The 19473-nt window shown below is 36.3% G+C and overlaps 1 protein-coding gene across 2 annotated transcripts in view; it reads left to right on the top strand.

Moving 5' to 3' along the window:
- Positions 1 to 19473, top strand: part of CSMD3 (CUB and Sushi multiple domains 3) — a 1928297-nt gene that overhangs the window by 1017004 nt on the left and 891820 nt on the right. For both annotated transcript variants that reach the window (XM_006830658.1, XM_006830657.1), the window contains one exon: positions 9850 to 9962. In XM_006830658.1, the coding sequence (XP_006830721.1) occupies positions 9850 to 9962 (113 nt within the window). The remainder of the gene's footprint in view (positions 1 to 9849; positions 9963 to 19473) is intronic.

Here is a 19473-nt window from a genome sequence, read left to right as displayed (position 1 = left end):
GTGGAGTCCTGGTGTGGTGCTGTGTGATGCGTTGGATAGCAAAGTCAGTTTGAACCACAAGGTCAGTGGTCCAGGCTCACCAGTCACTGCTTGGAAACCCAATTCAGGGTTGCTGTGGGTTGGAAACAACTTGACAACACTTAACAACAATCACAAGAAGTCACTTTACAACTATAACAACATAAAGCCTTCAACTGATGCATTCAACTAATGAAGTAGTATTCTATCCCATTGTCATCAAATTGTTGGAGAATGTAATTTAAAATACTATGTCCTGCTAACTCAATGCATCCTTTCCACAAGTTGTGGAAAGGAATAAAATTGTTTTATTACTGACAAAGCATTAAACCAAACTCTTATGCAGATTATAGGTAGTGTGTCAAGGAGATTACAAAGAGAAAAATAAACCTTTCCTTTTTATATTGCCAGCAGATACAATCCATATTAACTGTTCTTATGAAATGAATAATCATATCATGCACATATTTATAAAATGAAGAAGTTACATCATGCAGCCAAGTGTCTAAGCTTCAATTCCCACAGAGACTGGGAGACAGAGTACCATACTCCTTGATGTTCAAATTTCAAAGAGATGGCTCTAAGTTTCCAAAAGACATTCCTGGGACATAAAACTGGCAAGTGGCTTACTTAGCTTTTAAAAATATTGGCATACATTTCAGACAAACAGAGAACTCATTTTGAAATTTAAGTTTCCTAATGAGAATGCTAAAAGGAAGGGAGCTTGTATTTCCCTTTTGTCATCAGGGAAACATTTTATGTTTTAGATTTCTTTTTCCTCTTATGCCAGTCAAGATTGGAAAATTCTGTAAAATCAGGGATGGATTGGCTGCAGCAATGGGCTCAAGCATAGCAACAATTGTGAGGATGGTACAGAACTAGGCAGTGTTCCCTTCGATGGCACATATAGTCGCTATGAGTAGGAGCCAACTTGATAGCATCTAGTAACAACAACATTTAGGGAACAATTTAGTGCATATGTTAGCTAGTTTATGTAAACTAAGAAAATACTGTGCTAGAAATTTTAAGATGGTATAACAGGATAGAAACACAGCTATTTTATTTCTGTGACCCATTAAATCAATACTGACTTGTAGTGACCTTGTAGCACGAAGTAGAAATGTCCAACAGGGTGAGGAGTAATCTTCTGGATAAGATTCTTAGACCTTTTCATTAGCACTGGAGAGTTTAGTGTAATATGAGTAAGGTATTAGGATGTTATAAAGACAATACTTAGATCTTCCCATAAAACATCCTTTTTAATATTCACTGTGAGATATATACTGGAATGTTTTATATGAGGTAGTTGAAACACTTCTTATAAATTTATGCTTTGGTACCCATTTCAGAATGAGTTGGTTGTTTTCCATCATGCCTTTTGCTTGAGTCCTAGCTTTTGGAAATCTGAGTCTGTCTCTGTATTTAAGCCCAAAATATTAGTACCTAGTAACTTGCCAATTTGAAATTTCACATGCCATAAAGTTTGCCAAAACAAATTTGAAAAATACAGTGTGCTTATGTATGCATATAACACACACATAAAACATTGCAAATGAGAGTATAAAGGTAACTAAAAAATCATTGCTACAAAATCATAGGAACTTTAAATAAAAACATAAAAATGTGATATAGCCTCAATTTAGGTCTATCCACTCTAATGGTTGTGTACTGCTGAGTCAGTTCTGATTCATAGCTACCCTGTTTGGGGTTTCTGAGATTGTAAATGTCTATGGCCACAAAAAGAGTCATCTTTCTCTTACAGAGCAGCTGGTGGATTTTAACAGCCAACCGGTGTTTAACACCCCATTGTATAACACCCAATTGTTTAACACCCCATTGTATAACACCCCATTGTTTAACACCCCATTGTATAACACCCATTGTATAACACCCCATTGTATAACCCACTATGTCACCAGGGCTCAGTTCTACATTAGGGAGCTTCAGAAAGTTCATGGAAAATTTCTATCATCTTTTATATTCACTTTTCCCACAAACTTTTTGAAGCCCCACTTAGCCTCCTAAAGAAAGTATTTCCAGCTCTCTAACCCTCCCTTCCATGAGGAATCCTGTGCTCTTTCATTTACACCATATCAAAGTGGCAGTTTTGGCATCCTCAAGGGACTCATATAATGTTCCTTTAAAATGTTCTTTGAGTTTTGAGAAATGAAGGAAATCAGGTGACATTCTCTTAAAACAACCCTGGCTACCTGAATCTCATCGAACAGTTACATAATCTTCTAAGCTGACCTCTCAGTCTTGAATTTAACTATATCAGCAGATCCCCTTGGAAGCCACAGTTTATATTGGAAATTTTTATTTATTTATTTATTTTGAAGATGCAGTAGTGAGACTGCTATTTTTGTTAAGTGCTGTTGAACCAGACCTGACTTCTAGTGACCTTGTATAGGGTTTCTGAGGAGTGGCTGCTATGTTTGAACTTGCCGACCTTGTTGTAAGCAATGCAGTGCTCATCCTACAGCACCAGACCTCGACTTCCAAATGGGACAAGAACTAGTATATTGGGGAGTCCTGGTACAGTGCTTTAGGACAAGTATATTACAGAGAGAACTTGCCTGCAACAATCTACTCATCACAGAGTCCCTCATCTTGTTTCAATTAAATGCATGCATGTATGAACTAGAGCCATGGTAGCAATATTTTTAACTTACACTTTTTTATATATGTATCTATTTTATTTTTAATAATTTTAAATTTGCCTTGGTTGGAAGAAATTTAGTATAATCTAAAATTGGCAAAGATGTTTACCTATGCTTTATTGACTATGCAAAGACCTTCAATTGTATGGATCATGACAAGCTATGAACAACATTGTGAAGTATGAGTATTCCAGAACATTTCATTGTGCTCATGAGGACCAAGAGGCAGTTGTTCAAACAGAACATGGGAACACTGAATGGTTTAAAATTAGGAAAGGTGTGTGAAAGTGTTGTAATCTTTCGCCTTACTTATTTAACCTGTATGCTGAGAAAATAATCCGAGAAGCTGGCTTATATGAAGAAAATGTACCGTCAGGATTGGAGGAAGACTCATTAACAACCTGCGATATGCAGATGATACAACCTTGCTTGCTGAAATTGAAGACAACTTAAAATATTTACTGATGAAGATCAAAGACCATAGCCTTCAATATGATTGCATCTCAATGTAAAGAAAACAAAAAATCCTCACCACTGGACCAATAAACAACATTCTGATCAACAGTGAAAAGATTGAAGTTGTCAAGGACTTCATTCTTCTTGGAACAACTTTCAACACTCATGGAAGCAGCAGTCAAGAAATCAAATGATGTATTGCATTCGGCAAATCTGCTGCACAAGACCTTTTTAAAAGTGTTGAAGAGCAAAGATGTCAGCTTAAGGACTAAGGTATGTCATACCCAAGCCATGGTATTTTTAATAACCTCATATGCATGTGAAAGCTGGACAGTGAATAAAGAAGACCATAGAAGAACTGATGCATTTGACTTAAGGTCTTGGAGGAGAATATAGAAAGTGCCATGGGCTGCCAAAAGAACAAACAGATCTGTGTTAGAAATGCAACCAGAATGGTCCTTGGAAGCCAGGATGGCCAAATTTCATCTCTCACACTTCAGACATATTGTCAGGAGGGACAAGTCACTGGGGAAGGACATCATGTTTGGTAAGGTGGAGGGTCAGAGAAAAAGAGGAGGACTCCCAGCGAGATGGATTGGCCAAGTGCAAGTATCAATGGGTTCAAGCATGGCAACAATTGTGAGATTTTCCCAGGACCAGGTAGTGTTTCATTCTGTTGTGCTTAGAGTTGCTATGAGTCAGTATTGACTCAATGACACCTAACAGCAACAATCAAGTTGAGAAACACTAAGGCCTTTCAAAGCCAAAAGAACAGAAGAAAAAAATCATTCCCCAAAATAAATATTGAAAGATTCCGCTGACAAAATTTTGAACAATACAGGAAACATCAAGAGAAGATGTATGGAATATACAATCATTGTAACAAAAATAATTAATCAATATTTGACTATTTCTGGAGACAGTATAGTTCAAGAATTGATGGTATTAGATGAAGACTTCCAAAGTGAGCTGCGGGCATTGGTGAAAAATAGCTTCAGGAATTGATGGGGTACTAATTGTGTTTCAACAAAAAGATGCAATGTTGGAATCACTCACTAGTCTATGTCAAGAAATTTGAATGAAATCTACCTCATCAACTGATTTAACAGCATCCATATTTTTCCCATTCTGAATAATGGTGATCAATGGCAGACAGAAATCACCAAGCAATATCATTTGCATAAAATACAAGTAAAATTTTGCTGAAGATAGTATTTTTTATTGAAGCAATGCATCAACAGGGAACTGCCAAAAATTCAAGCTCGATTCAGAATAGGACTTAGAACAAGGAATATTTTTGTTGATGTCAGATGGACTTTGTCAGAAAGCAAAATATACCAGAAAGATATTTAACTGTACTTTATTTACTATGGAAAGGTATTCACCTGTCTAGATCATAACAAATTATGGATAAAAGATTGAAGTTGTATAGGATTTCTTTTAGTTGGATATACAACCAATACTAATGGAAGCAGCACTCAAAAAATCAAACAACTTATTGCAGTGAGCAAACCTTTTGCAATAGACCTCTAAATAGTTTTTAAAAACAATTGAGACTAAGGTGTGCCTGACCCAAGTCACAGTATCTCAATGTGTCTCTTATGCATGTGAAAGCTGGGCTACGAAAATTGGTCTTCTGCAGAAATTGAAGAAGAATTAATGCCTTTAAATTATAGTGTTGGTGAAAAAAATGTTGTTGATAGTGCTGTGGAATTGATTCAGATTCATAGTGACCTTATTATATAGAACAGAACAAACAGTGTCTGATCCTATGACATCTTCACAATTATTTTTATGTTTGAGCTTATTTTTGCAGCCACTGTGCTAATCCATCTTGTTGAGAGTCTTCATCTTTCTCACTGACATTCTATCTTACAAAGCATGATGTTCATCTACAGAGACTGGTTTCTCCTGATAAAACAAGTTTAAAGCATGTGTATTAATTATATCATGGACTGCCAGAAGAAAGAACAGATCTGTCTTGGAAGAACCAGAATATTTTTTAGAAATGAGAATAACAAGAGATCATCTCACATACTTTGTATAATTATGTATGTTTTAGTAGAGAATCAACAAAAGAGAGAAAGACCCTCAATGATATAGATTGACTCAGTGGATATAACACTGGACTTTAACATATGAGGATGGTGCAGGAGCTGGCATTGTTTCCTTTTGTTGTACATAAGATCACTATGAGTTGAAACTGACTAGACAGAATCTAACAATCACATTTGTTTAGATCAGTTTCCAATATGGATACTTACTTTTCACTGCATCTTTTTTTCCATTCTTGATAAACTTTTCTCTCCAAAATAATATTTACAAATTTATATTACTCCTATGCATGACCTGTGACTTTTGTTTCAAATATATGACTACAATATTATGAATAATTAATGAAACATGAAGTAATTTCCCTGTTAAAATTATAAAAATTGAGCCTTGCTGAATGAGAGCTTATTAATGTCTAGATTCCTAGATAGCTTATGCAATATAGGTAATTTTTAAAATAATAAATTGATTATGATATAGCTAGTCTATAATGTAGCTATTATATTTATAGTTAAGTGCTGGAGTCAGTTCTGACTGTGTATTTGGTTTCTGAAACTTTAAATCTTCGTGAGAGCAGAATGCCACATCTTTCCTCCAGTAATGTGGGTACTATATCATAAGGCTTTCCCCACTCATCTGTCAGTTTATTGTACTGCAGTGGCTTGAATGTTGCTGTGATTCTGGTAGTTAGGCAGCTGGTATTTTAAATATTAGCAATGGTACCCATGGTACACTGGTTTTAGCTGAGCTTCTAGATGAAGACAGACTAAGAAGGAGAGACAGACTGCTTCCAGATATTTAGTCACTGAAAACCTTATGAATAGCAGTGAAACACTGTCAGCACTAGAATATCAAATATTGAAATATGATAAAGAGCACCAGAATATTGTCAGATATAGTGCCATGAGATGAGCCCCTCAGGTTGGAAGGCACTCAAAATACCACTGGGGAAGAGCTGCCTCATCAAAGTAGAATTGACCATGTTGACATGATAAAGATCACCAGAATATTGTCAGATATACTGCTAGAAGATGATGTACACCCTTCAAGGTGGACAGCATACAGAAGACTACAGGGAAAGACCTGCCTCCTCAGAGTAGAGTTGACCATGATAACACGAATGGAGTACAAATTTCAGGACCTTCATTTGCAGATGGGGCACAACTCAAAATGAATAAAAACAGTTTTAAACATACATTAATAATTGGAACATGGAATGTACAAAGTATGAATCTAGGAAAATTAGAAATTGTCAGAAATGAAATGGTACACATACATATCAATATCATAGACATTAGTGAGCTGAAATAGACTGATATTGGCCATTTTGAATCTGATAATCACATGGTTTAATATGCTGGGAATGACAAATTAAAGAGGAATCATTTTGCATTCATCATAAAAAAGGACATTTCAAGATATGTCTTGAAGTACAACACTGTCTCTGAAAGGATAATATCCATACCCCAATAAGAAGACCGGTTAATACCACTATTATTCATATTTATGTACTAACCACTGAAGCCAATGATGATGAAATTGAAGAATTCTACCAACTGCTTCTGTCTGAAATTTATCAATCATGCAATCAAGATGTATTGATAATTACTGGTGATTGGAATGCAAATGTTGGAGACAAAGAGGATGGATCAGTAGGTGAAAAATATGGCCTGGAAATCACATTGTCAAATTTTGAAAGACCCCTAAAACAACATAAAACTGTACATGTAACTGTACACGTGGACTTCACCAGATGGAATACATTAAAATCAAATTGCCAACATATGTGGAAAGAGACAAAAAGCTCCATAATATCAGTCAAAACAAGACTGGGGGCAGACTGTGGAACAGACCATCAATTGTTCATATGGAAGTTTAAACTGAAGTTGAATAAAATTAAAACAAGTTCACGAGAGCCAAAATATCACCTTGAACATATCCCACCTGAATTTAGAGATCATCTGAAGAACAGATTTAATGCATTAGACACTAAAGACAGAAAACCAAAAGAGTGGGATGATATCAAGAGCATCATACAGGAAGAAAGCAAAAGTTAATTAAAAAGACAAGAAAGAATGAGAAGTCAAAATGGATGTTTGAGGAGACTCTGAAACTTGCTCTCCAGAGTAGAGATGCTAAAGCAAATATAAGAAATGAGGAGATAAAACACCTGAAAAGAAAATTCCAAAGGTCAGATCAAGAAGACAGAGTCAAACATAATAATGCAATGGGCAAAACCTGGAGTTACGAAACCAAAACTGAATAACTCACTCAACATTTCTCAAGCTAAGAGAACTAAAGGAAAATTCAAGCCTTGAATTGGAATATTGAAGGATTCTATAGGCAAAATATTGAATGATACAGAAAGCATCATAAGAAGATGGAAGGAATATACAGAATTACTGTGCCAAAAAGAAATAATTGCTATTCAGACATTTCTAGAGGTAGCATAGGATCAAATGCAAATGATATTGAAGGAAGAAGTCCAAGGTGCATTGAAGGCATTGGCAAAGAAGAAGGATCTGGAAATTGATAGAATACAAATTAAAATCTTTCATCAAACTGATGCACTGGAGACACTCACTCATCAATGCCAAGAAATTTGGATGACAACTACCTGGCCGACTGACTGGAAGAGATCCATATATTTGTGCCCATTCCAAAGAGAGGTGAACCAAAGGAATGAAGAAATCATTAGACAGTATCATTAATATCACATGCAAGAAAAATTTTGCTAAAGTTAATACAAAAATTGCTGCATCCATACATTGAACTTCCTGAGGCTCAAGCCTAATTCTGAAGATGACGTGGAATGAGGGAAAACATTGCTAACATCAGGTATATCTTGGCTGAAAACAGAGAATACCAAAAAGATGTTTACCTGTGCTTTACTGACAATAAAAAGACATTTAATTGTGTGGCTCATGACAAGCTATGGACAACATTGAGAATTATGAGAGTTCTGTAACACTTAACTGTGCTTATGAGGAACCTGTACATCAACCAAGAGACAGTTGTTCGAAAAGAACAAGGGAACACTGAATGGTTTAAAATTAGAAATGGTGTGCGCCAGGGCTGTATTCTTTTACCATACTTATTAAAACTGTATGCTTAGTAAATAATCTAAGTATCTGGATTATATTAAGAAGAACTTGGCATCAGGATTGGGGGAAGACTCATTAATAACTTGTGATATGTAGAGGATACAACCTTGCTTGCTGAAAGCCAAGAGGACTTAAAATACTTATTGATGAAGATCAAAGTCATAGCCTCTGGTATGAGTTGCAACTCAATGTAAAGAAAACAAAAATCTTCACCATTGGACAAATAAATAACATCCATACAAATGGAGAAAATATTTATGTTTCCAATGACTTCATTTTGCATGGATCAACCATTGACACGCATGTAAGCAGCAGTCAAGAAATCAAATGACGTATTTCATTAAGCAAACCTGCTGCACAATACCTCTTTAAAGTGTTGAAGAGCAAAGATGTCAGTTTGAGAACTAAGGTATGTGTGATCCAAGCCATAGTATTTTCAGTAACCTCATTTTCAATAATACTTATATGCATTTGAAAGTTGGACAATGAATAGCAAAGACCATAGAATAATTGATGCACTTGAATTATGATGTAGGAGGAAAATATTAAAAGTACCATGGACTGCCAAAAGAACAAACCAATCTGTGTTAGGATAAATACATTCAGAATACTCCAGGAAAACCAGTATGTCTCATACTTCAGACATATTACCAGGGTTGCAACATTCCCTGGAGAAGAATATGGTGTTTGGGAAAGTGGAGGGTCTGAGAAAAACAGTAAGTCCCCCAACAAGATTGGTTGGCACAGAGGCAGCAGTAGCAGTGGGTTCAGGAGTAACAATGATTGTGAGGCTGGTGCAGGGCTGAGTGTTTGCTTCTGTTGTGCATAGGGTCACTGTGAATCAGTACCAACTTGATGGTAATTCATATCATAAGGCTTATCTGGCTCTCATCGGTTTTATAAAAGGTTGAATTGTGATCCTTCCCATTTTATTTCTTTTCACAGTATTTTAATGTTTTTTTTTTTGGTTTTTTGGTTTTTTTTGTACTCTCTTTACAGGGAAGTTCTTTGAAATTGAAATGTTAAAACAAAATGCATTCATGCTGTTAACAAAAAGGAAACATTTTACAGATGATCTTTGCTTTTCAAGTCAAAAGGCATTATGTCATTGTTGAGTGCTGTCAATTTGGTTGTGACTCATAGTGACTCTGTATAGGGTCTCTGAGGAGCAGCTAGTGAGTTTTTGAACCTCCAACCTTGCGGTTCAAACCAACCTTGCAGTATAGCACATTATTGTGCAGCTCCATAGGTGATCTTTGTCTCTTCTGTTCAAATGGCAGTATAAAACTGTCTAAAATTTAGTGATTGCATTAGGTATATGACAGATCCAGACTAATTAAATACATAAAATGGTACTTGTTTATTGATAATCCTTGATCAGTAAATTGTGTATATTTTCCCTTTGTTAAAATAATATATAGTCCTGTAAATTTATCTTAAAGTTTTTTTACTGCTCATTTTTTAAAGTAAGTAAAATATTGAGATACAAATCTGTCTCATAATTTGTATGCAGAGTGTTGAGGTAATCCATTTCTCCCATATTTGTCTATCTCTTTTAGGTTGACTGGAAGCTTTGTGCCAGATTTAATAGTGAGCATGAGTAGCCAAATGTGGCTGCACCTTCAAACGGATGAAAGTGTTGGATCTGTTGGCTTCAAAGTGAACTACAAAGGTAATGATGAATTGCTGCTATGAGAAATATGTCATTTTAATACCACTGGAGAATGCATTTAAATTCAAGTTAATTGCATCTAAAATTTGATGCTTCCCAGAATAAAAGCAAGAATATATTCCAAAAAAAAATCTATTTAGTTTCAAATGCTGATTTAACTTTTCTTTTTAAAAAAGCTTGTTTTCACTTTATGATGTATATATTTTACATACCTTATTTTTTTTTTATGAGTCCACTACCCTATCCCTGTGTTTCAGCTACTCTGGACTACTTGTCTTTCCCAGAATCTACCATGCAATTATACAATTTTACTGGCCAAAAAATACCAATTTTGCACTTTTTAAGTTCAATACTAAAGGTTTAAATTTCCTCGCAAATTGTAGGGTAATACATATTTTTTTATAATCCATCAATGCTTCACTCAATTGAAATATATGGTCTTAGGAATTCATGCATGCTCCCCATTGAACTCACCATAGACACTGAACCTGGTTATACTGAGCGGAACCAACCCTGGTCTGTTCTCTGAGAAGATAACTGTGCTGCGGAGGTAGAGAATGGGGCCTCCCTGGTATAGTTTGTGTTGTGACAGGGGACTTGGAGAAGCTGTTGGAACTAAGGCATATATTCCACCCTCAGCCTCAAAGTTGTTATTGGTTTCCTTTTATCCATGTCAGAAATAGAGAGGGAATGACAAGTCTGAGTATATACGACATTCTCATTGATGTTCACTGTCTTATGGAGATGTTCATATGTATTGCCTGACAAAATTGCAAGTGAATTAAATTTTATACATACTGTAAATGTATCTAAGGAGTTCTGATAATGTAGTGGTTATGAGTCGGGCTGCTAACCTCATGGTCAGTAGTGCGAAACTAACAGCAGTTCGAAGGCAGAAAGATTTACAGTCTTAGAAACTCTGCACAGGGTCTCTATGAGTTGGAACTGACTCCATGGCACACAGCCACCTCTACCACGGGAGTTCTGATGTAGTGCTATAGGATAAGTACTGGCTTGCTATTTGTAAGATCACAGTTCAAACCCACCAATCACTCCTAGGAAACCCTATTCAAGATCCCTATGAGTCAGCACCAAATCAACAATACTTCTTAACGACAACATGGAAATCAGGAGTCACACATTTGTTGAATTGGCATTGCCTATCATGGTGTTGGAGTCCTGGTGTGGCATTGTGGGTTAATGCACTGGACTGCAAAGTCTGTTTGATCCTCAAGGTCAGTGATTCAAGCTCACCAGCTGCTCCTCAGAAACCTGATACAAAATCAGTATGGGTTGGAACTGACTTGCTGGCTCTTAACAACAACAATAACCTTGGTGTTGATAGTGACACAGGTTAATGATTTATTGCATATATATATAACAAAACATGTTGCTCCATTTCCATTTATAAGTGATCATTTTAAGCACTATCAAATCATGGATGCGTGTTTAACCTTGAATCCAGTCAAGTAGAATATAACACATAGTGTATATACTATAAAGATAAATTTGAAATTCAAAGTGAAAAAAACTTCTAAATTTTAATAAGTTCAGCTAAAATCTATGCTTTTAAACACTGAAAATGCAAATCAAACCATCAGAGCATTGTTATTGCTGTTAAGTGTCATCCAGTCGGTTCCAACTCATAGCAACCCTGTTTAGGGATCCTGGGGAGCAGCTGGTGAGTTTAAACTGCTGTCCTTGCTATTGAAACCAATCTTCTGGCTTATCCTATAGAGCCACACAGGAATCCAGTCAGAGCATTATATTCCTTGTGTAGTAATGACGAGTTGGGCTGCTAACCTCAAGGTCAGCAGTTCAAAACTACCAGCCATTCTGCTGGAGAAAAGATGAGGTTTTCTGCTCCTATAAAATCTTATAGCCTTGGAAATACTATAATACTAATCTCTGTGAGTGCAAACCAACTCCACAGCACATAACCACTATCACCACCATTATCATAAAAACCATTAGTTTCTGTCGTATCACTTAAACAATGACAGTATAAATTTCTCACATGTGTTGTTGTTAGGTGCCGATGAGTTGATACCAACTCATAGCGACCCTATGTACAACAGAACAAAACACTGCCTGGTCCTGCGCCAATCTCACATTTGTTGCTACTCTTGAGCCCATTGCTGCTGCCGCGGTGCCAGTCCATCTTGTTGGGGGTCTTCCTCTTTTATGTTTATCAATTTTGATGTCCTTCTCCAGACAATGGCTCCTCCTGATAGTATGTCATAAATAGGAGAGATGAAGTCTAGTCATCCTGGCTTCACAGGAACATTCTGGCTCTACGTCTTCCAATGCGGTCTCTTTTTTTTTTGATCAGTTCACAGTACTTTTATTATCCTCCTCCAACACCATATATGAAATAGCAGTTCTTCAAGGGTCTTCCTCATTCATTGTCCAACATTCACATGAGGCTATTGAAAATACCATGGCTTGGGTCAGGTACACCTTAGTCCTCAAACTGACATCTTTGTTGATGAATACTGTAAGTATGTCCTGTGCAGCAGATTTACCTAATGCTATAGGTCTTTTGATTTCTTTATGGTTGTTTCCATGCATGTTAATGATTGATCATAGCAAAATGAAATCTTTGAGAACTTTGATATTTTCTCCGTTTATATGGATGTTATTTATTGGTTTAGTTGTGAGGATTTTGTTTTCTTTAATTGAGGTGCAACCCATACTAAAGTCTGTGGTCTTTAATCATCAGTAAGAATTGTATGCCCTCTTTGCATTCAGCAAGCTAGGTTGTATCATATACATACTGCAGGTTGTTAATGAGTCTTCCTTCAACCCTGCTGCCACATTTTTCTTCATATAATTCAGTTCCTTAGATTATTTGCTAAGCATACAGAATGGATGTTGTTGTTGTTAAGTGCCATTGAGTTGATTCCGACCCATAGCGAACCTGTATAGGGTTTCCAAGGAGCAGCTGGTGAGCTTGAACCACTGACCTAGCATTTCAAACGACTTTGCAGTCTGACACATTAGCCCACAGTGCCACACCAGAACTCCACAGATTGGATAAGTATAGTGAAATAATACAACCCTGGCACACAGATTTCTTAATTTTAAACCATTCAGTTTTCCCAAGTTCTATTCAAACAACTTCTTCTTGGTCTGTACAGACCAAGTACATGAGCACAGTTATGTGTTCCAGAATACTTGTTCTGTGCAATGGTGTCCATATTCTGTCATGATGCACACAATCAAATCCCTTGCATAGTCAATAAGGCACAGGTAAGCATCTTTCTGGTATGTTCTTCTTTCAGTGAAGATACATCGATGTCAGCAATGATATCTCTCATTCCATGTCCTCTTCTGAATCCGGCTTGAACCTCTTGGGAAGTTCAGTGTATGGATGCAGCAATTTTTGAATTCTCCTTAACAAAATTTTACTTGCATGTTATATTAATGATATTATTCAATGATTTCCATATTCTATTGGCTCACCTTTCTTTTGAATGGGCACAAATCTCTTCCAGTCAGTTGACCAGGTAGTTGTCTTCCAAATTTCTTGGCATTGATGAGTGAGTTTTTTGAATGTCTCCTTTTGTTGAAGTATTTCAATTTGTAGTCAATCTTTTCCCAGTTAACCTTGGATTTCAGTATCATTAGCTCTTGATCGTGTGCTACCTCTTGAAATGGTTGAGCATTGACCATTTCTTTTTGGTACATTGACTCTGTATATTTCTTCCATCTTCTTTGGATGCTTTCTCCATCATTCACTAAAAAGTTCATAGAATCCTTCAATATTCCAAGCCCAGGTTTGAATTTTAATTCCATTTCCTCAGCTTTAGAAATGCTGAGCATGTCCTTCCCTTTTGGTTTTCTAACTTCAGGTATTGCACATTTCATCATAATAAATGACTTTGTCTTCTTCAGCTGCCCTTTGAAATTTTTTTATACTTTCAAAATAATAATTTTGTACTTGGAGATTCCTATTTCAAACATTGGCTTACCAAGTCTTTGTGTCTGTATTCACAGTAAGTGAATGTAAGATATTGTCAGGGAGATAGGATACAGGAATTCTGCCTTGTGAACTTGGGCCTAAATTGTTAGCTGTTGTTAGGTGCCATTGAATCAATTCCAACCCAAAGCTACCTTATCCACAGAAGAACGAAATAGAATTCTTCAATATTGAAACTCAAGTCTTGAATTTTTCTTCAGTTCTTTCTGCTTAAGAAATTCTGAGTGTGTTCTTTACTTTTGGTTTTCTAACTCTAGGTGTTTGCACATTTCTTTATATCTTACTTTGTCTTGAGTTGCTCATTGAAATTCTCTGCTCAGCCTCTTTGCTTCCTCATTTATTCAAGTTGCTTTAGTTTCTCTATACTCAAGAGTAAGCCTCAGAGTATCTTCTGATATCCATATTGGTCTTTTCTGTGTTTCCTATCTTTTTAATGATCTAGTATTTTATTTATGGATGATGTTCTTGATGTCATCCCACAACTGTTTTTCTGTCATTAGTGTCTGATGCATCAAATCTCATCTTGTTATTGTCTCTAAATTCAGATGGGATATAGTCAAGGTCATATTTTTGCTCTTGTGGATTTGTTTTAATTTACTTTTACTTCAGCATGAGTTTTCATATGATCAATTGAAGATTTGTACTACAATCGGCCTCTGATTTTGTTCTAGCTAATGATATTGGGCTTCTCTAAACATCTCCTCACAAATGTAGTCAATTTGTAGTGTATCTCATCTGGTGAATTCCACATACACAGTCATCTTTTAGGTTGTTTAAAAAAGTTATTTGCAATGAATATATTGTTGGTCTTGCAAAATTCTATAATTTAATCTCTATAATTGTTTCTATCACCAAGACTATATTTTCCAACTACAGAACCTTCTTCTTTGTCTCCAACATTTGAATTCCAATCACTAGAAATTATCGATGCATCTTAATTGCATGTTTGATTAATTTCAGACAGAAGAAGTTAGTAGAAATCTTAAATATTATCATTCCTGGCTTTAGTTGGTATGTAAATTTGAAGAATAGTGATATTAACTGTTCTTCCTTGAAGGCATGTGAATATTATCCTATCACAGACAACACTGTACTTCACGATCAATCATGAAATGTTCTTTTTGAAGATCAATGTGATGCCATTCCTCTTCAGTTTATAGTTCCCAGTGTGTTAACTATATGATTGCCCAATTCAAAGTGCCCAATACATGTCTATTTCAGCTCATTAACACCTAAGATATTGATCTTTATGTGCTATATCTAATTTTTGAAAACTTTCAATTTTCTTAGATTCATAATTCATGCATTCTATATTCTGATTATTAATGAATATTTCCCGTTGTCTCTTCATTTTTTTAATTGTGCCCGATCATCAAATCAAGGTCCTGGAATCTTTTCTTCGTCACATTATTAAGGTCAACTCTACTTTGAGGAGGTATCCTTTCCATTATTTTGAGTCCCTTCCAACCTGAGGGGCTCGTCTCCAAGCACTATAATTGACTATGTTCTGCTGTCACCCATAAGGTATCCATTGGTTAACCATTCAGACGAGGCTTTCTACTCCTGCAAAGATTTCATTTACAGGCTTGGCAATAATATACAGGACTGCTAGGAGTTGGAACTGGCTTGACTGCACTTTAAAACAGCAACCATTCTGAAGTGGTCCGCCTCTCCAACATTGTGTGTCTTAGACTGGAAACTCTCCTGAAACCTGTTGACCATGTGTGACCCTGTTGGTATTTAAAATACTAGTGGCATAGCTTTCAGCATCACAGAAAAACAGAAGCCACCACAGTATGATAGATTGACTGCTTGTCAATGATGGTGTGTCCAAATTTGACACTATATTAATTATATGAAAGTCTGTACAAATACCAGTTAAGAAAACAGCAGCAACAACAGAAAGCTTAGCGAGTGTAGTTTTAAGCATTATTTATCTCCTCAATTTAAAGTCTATTTTCCCCAGTAAATAAAACAGTGTTACAAAAATGCAGAATGTTTCACTTCTGTTGAAAGTATCTCCTTCTCGATCCCAATAACTAAGTGAATCTGGCACCCTAATAGTCCTTTTGGTTTTATTATTGTCTTTATTGTATGAAGGTTACCTGTCAAAAAACTACAGCCTTTTAACTTTAAAAGCTAGACTAATCATTAATGACAATACTTCAAGAAGGAACACAGTTATTAAAGCTCATGACCAGGTTGAGGCAGCAGGGGAGTGCTACAGGTATTTACATCGCTCTCCCTTGGCGGAATCCTAGTGTGGCACTGTAGGCTAATGCATCATACTGCAAAGTCCTCTGAACTGCAAGGTCAGTGGGTCAAGCTCACCAGCTGCTCCACGGAAACCCTATACAGGGTCACTGTGGGTTGGAATTGACTTGACGGCACTTAACAACAACAACAACAGCCATTTGCTGCTGTTCATGAGCTGAAAATGTATTGTGAAGCAGCACAATTAAGCATTATTTATTTTTTCTCCTTATTTTTCAACAGTAGTCATTCAAATTATATTTCCTAAGGATTTGTTTGTGTGCCAGGTACTGAATGAGAAGTTGAATGTAGAAAGAATAATTAGATACCATCTCAATCCCAGTATAATGATTAAATCATACACAACTTTTCATATACAAATATTCACAGAGATGAGAAATTTGAAATTGATCTGAGAGAATCTTAATGTGTATTCTTTCCTTCATCGTTTCAAACTTGTCTCTCCAAATCTATCTCTACACTCAGACTGGTGAGTTTTCCAGCATCACAAAGGTGATCATACTGTACTCTTGTTTTCAATGTTTCTATGACTCCCCGTTTCCTAGAGATAAAGTTCAAAACCTAGACAAAACGGGTCTTCTACACATCTTTACCTTGGCTTTGTCATTCTGCTACACTTCAAGTACATCAAATTTTCTTTGTTTTCTTTTAACACACCAACATGTGAAATTTAAAATGGAAACGTATCATTTTCTATATAAGCACAACAAAAATACACTGGAATAATGAAGTGTAGCACAGAAACTACATGCAGAAAGTCTGAATATACATTTGTTTAGCCCACAATTAGTGAAAGGAAGGTTTAGTCTACTGAGATACTATAATATGAATAAGAACAAACCTTCATGTAAATATGTGAGAACTATTTTCTTTTGTGGCTTAAAAGGGCATTGTAATGATCTTAAATCCCCACAGAACATTATGAAACATGGTATCTTTTCATGATAAAAATAAAATAGCAATGCCAATTAATGTAACAGTGTTAAATATTTTGCATGATCACTACTGTGATTCAAAATGGCCACTAATGAACATGTCTTGACACAAATGTTTTGTAAGTGACTTTTTTCAGGCCAGGTAACTTACAAGACTACTGTGATTTAATTCTTTTATATGATGAAAGGAATTAAATGGTATGAATAATTTCATTCCTTTATATGGAAGGTGAGGGAGTAGGGTAGAAAACTAAAATGTCAGTGCAATTTGAGTAGAGTTCGACCTTTTGAATATTTAAATGTATTGACCAAGATAGATTGGTATAGTTGAGGATGAACGAATCTTAAAATATTATAGAACTACATAACATTGTTAGCTGAATTCAGCAGATGTTTGCTGCATAAAGGAATTCCACGTCTTATAGCAGAGCTTACTGAGAATTTGGTTGGTCTGGCTTAGGTGGCTGTTGACTGCCTGCTGGTTGAGGCAGAGCTAATGATATTAAGTCAGTGTTTGGCACCTGGTAGAACATAATGAAATCACTAATGGTAGCAGGAACAATAGCAATAATAGGAAGGGTGGTCACTTTACTGAAGCCTTATTGGGATATGGATTTCCATAGAACTGACCATTGTGTTGGATAAATAAGCCTGAGCCAGCTGATTAGGTAGAGCTGGGTTTGCAGATGGTGGAACTGCTCTTTAGCAGAGAGAAGACAGTTGCTTTGGGGTAAAACTATAGCTCTGGAAATAGTTCATCTATGCCTTCCTGGCATCCAGGTAAGCAACTCTTTGAGGAGGCCCTGGACATATGTGAGAATCAGAAACACGTGATGACTGCATGTAATAGTACTGATTCTATAATTTTGCATACTTGCAACACAACAGAACTTCATTCATTAACTTTGGATTTGAGAGGTCCCATCTGAAGACAACTATCTGGCCACCTGATTGCAAGAGATCCATATGTGTGCCCATTCCAAAGAGAGGTGACCCAATGGAATGCAGAAATCATTGGACAATATCTTTGATATCCCATGTGAGTAAAGTTTTACTAAAGGTAATACAGAAACAGTTGCAAGCATACATTGACAGAGAACTTTCAGAGGTACAAGATGGATTCAGAAGAGGACGTGGAACAATGGATATCATTGCTGATGTCCGATGGATCTTGGCTAAAGCAGAGAAGAGCAGAAAGATATTTACCTGTGCTTTATTGACTATGCAAAGGCTTTCGATTGTGTGGATCATGACAAATTATGGACAACATTGCAAGTATGAGTATTCCTGAACACTTAATTGTACTCATGAGGAATCTGTACATGGACCAAGAAGCAGTTGTTCAAACAGAACATGGGAACACTGAATGGTTTAAAATTAAGAAAGGTGTGTGACAGCATTGTATTCTTTCACCATACTTATTTAACTTGTATGCTGAGAAAATAATACAAGTTGGGTTATATGAAGAAAAATATGGCATCAAGATTGGAGAAAGACTCATTAACAACCTGCGATATGAAGATGATACAGCCTTGCTTGCTGAAAGTGAATAGGACTTAAAAATGCTTACTGATAAAGATCAAAGAGTACAGCCTTCAGTATGGATTACATCTCAATATCAAGAAAACAAAAACACTCCCCACTGGACCAATAAACAACATTCTTATCAATGGAGAAAGGATTGAAGTTGTCAACAACTTCATTCTTCTTGGATCAACTATCAATACTCATGGAAGCAGCAGTCAAGAAATGAAAGAATGTATTGCATTAGGCAAATCTGCTGCACAAGACCTTTTTAATGTGTTGAAGAGCAAAGATTTAAGGTTGAGGACTAAGGTGCACCTGACCCAAGCCATGATATTTTCAATAACATCATATGCATGCGAAAGCTGGACAGTGAATAAGGAAGACCATTGAAGAATTAATGCTTTTGAGTTATGGTGTTAGAGAGGAATATTGAAAGTGCCGTGTGCTGCCAAAAGAACCAACAGATCTGATTTGGAAGAAGTGCAGCCAGAGCACTCCTTGGATGCCAGGATGGCCAAACTTCATCTCTCATACTTTGGACATATTGTCAGGAGAGACTAGTCACTGGAGAAGGATATCATGTTTGGTAAGGTGGAGGATCAGAGCAAAACAGAAAGACTCTCAGCATGATGGATTGGCAAAATGGTACCATCAATGGGCTCAAACCTGTCAAAAATTGTGAGATTGGCCCATGACTGGGCAGTGTTTCATTCTGTGTGCATAGTGTCACTGTAAGTAGCTATCAACTTGATGGCACCTAACAACAATCTGATGACCAATGCTTCTAGTTGAA

The sequence above is a fragment of the Chrysochloris asiatica genome, unplaced genomic scaffold, assembly GCF_000296735.1.
Source record: "Chrysochloris asiatica unplaced genomic scaffold, ChrAsi1.0 scaffold00001, whole genome shotgun sequence".
In the NCBI taxonomy this organism is placed as follows: domain Eukaryota; kingdom Metazoa; phylum Chordata; class Mammalia; order Afrosoricida; family Chrysochloridae; genus Chrysochloris; species Chrysochloris asiatica.
The sequence above is the reverse complement of the archived record's forward strand: the minus strand, read 5'-3'. Positions and strand labels throughout refer to the sequence as shown.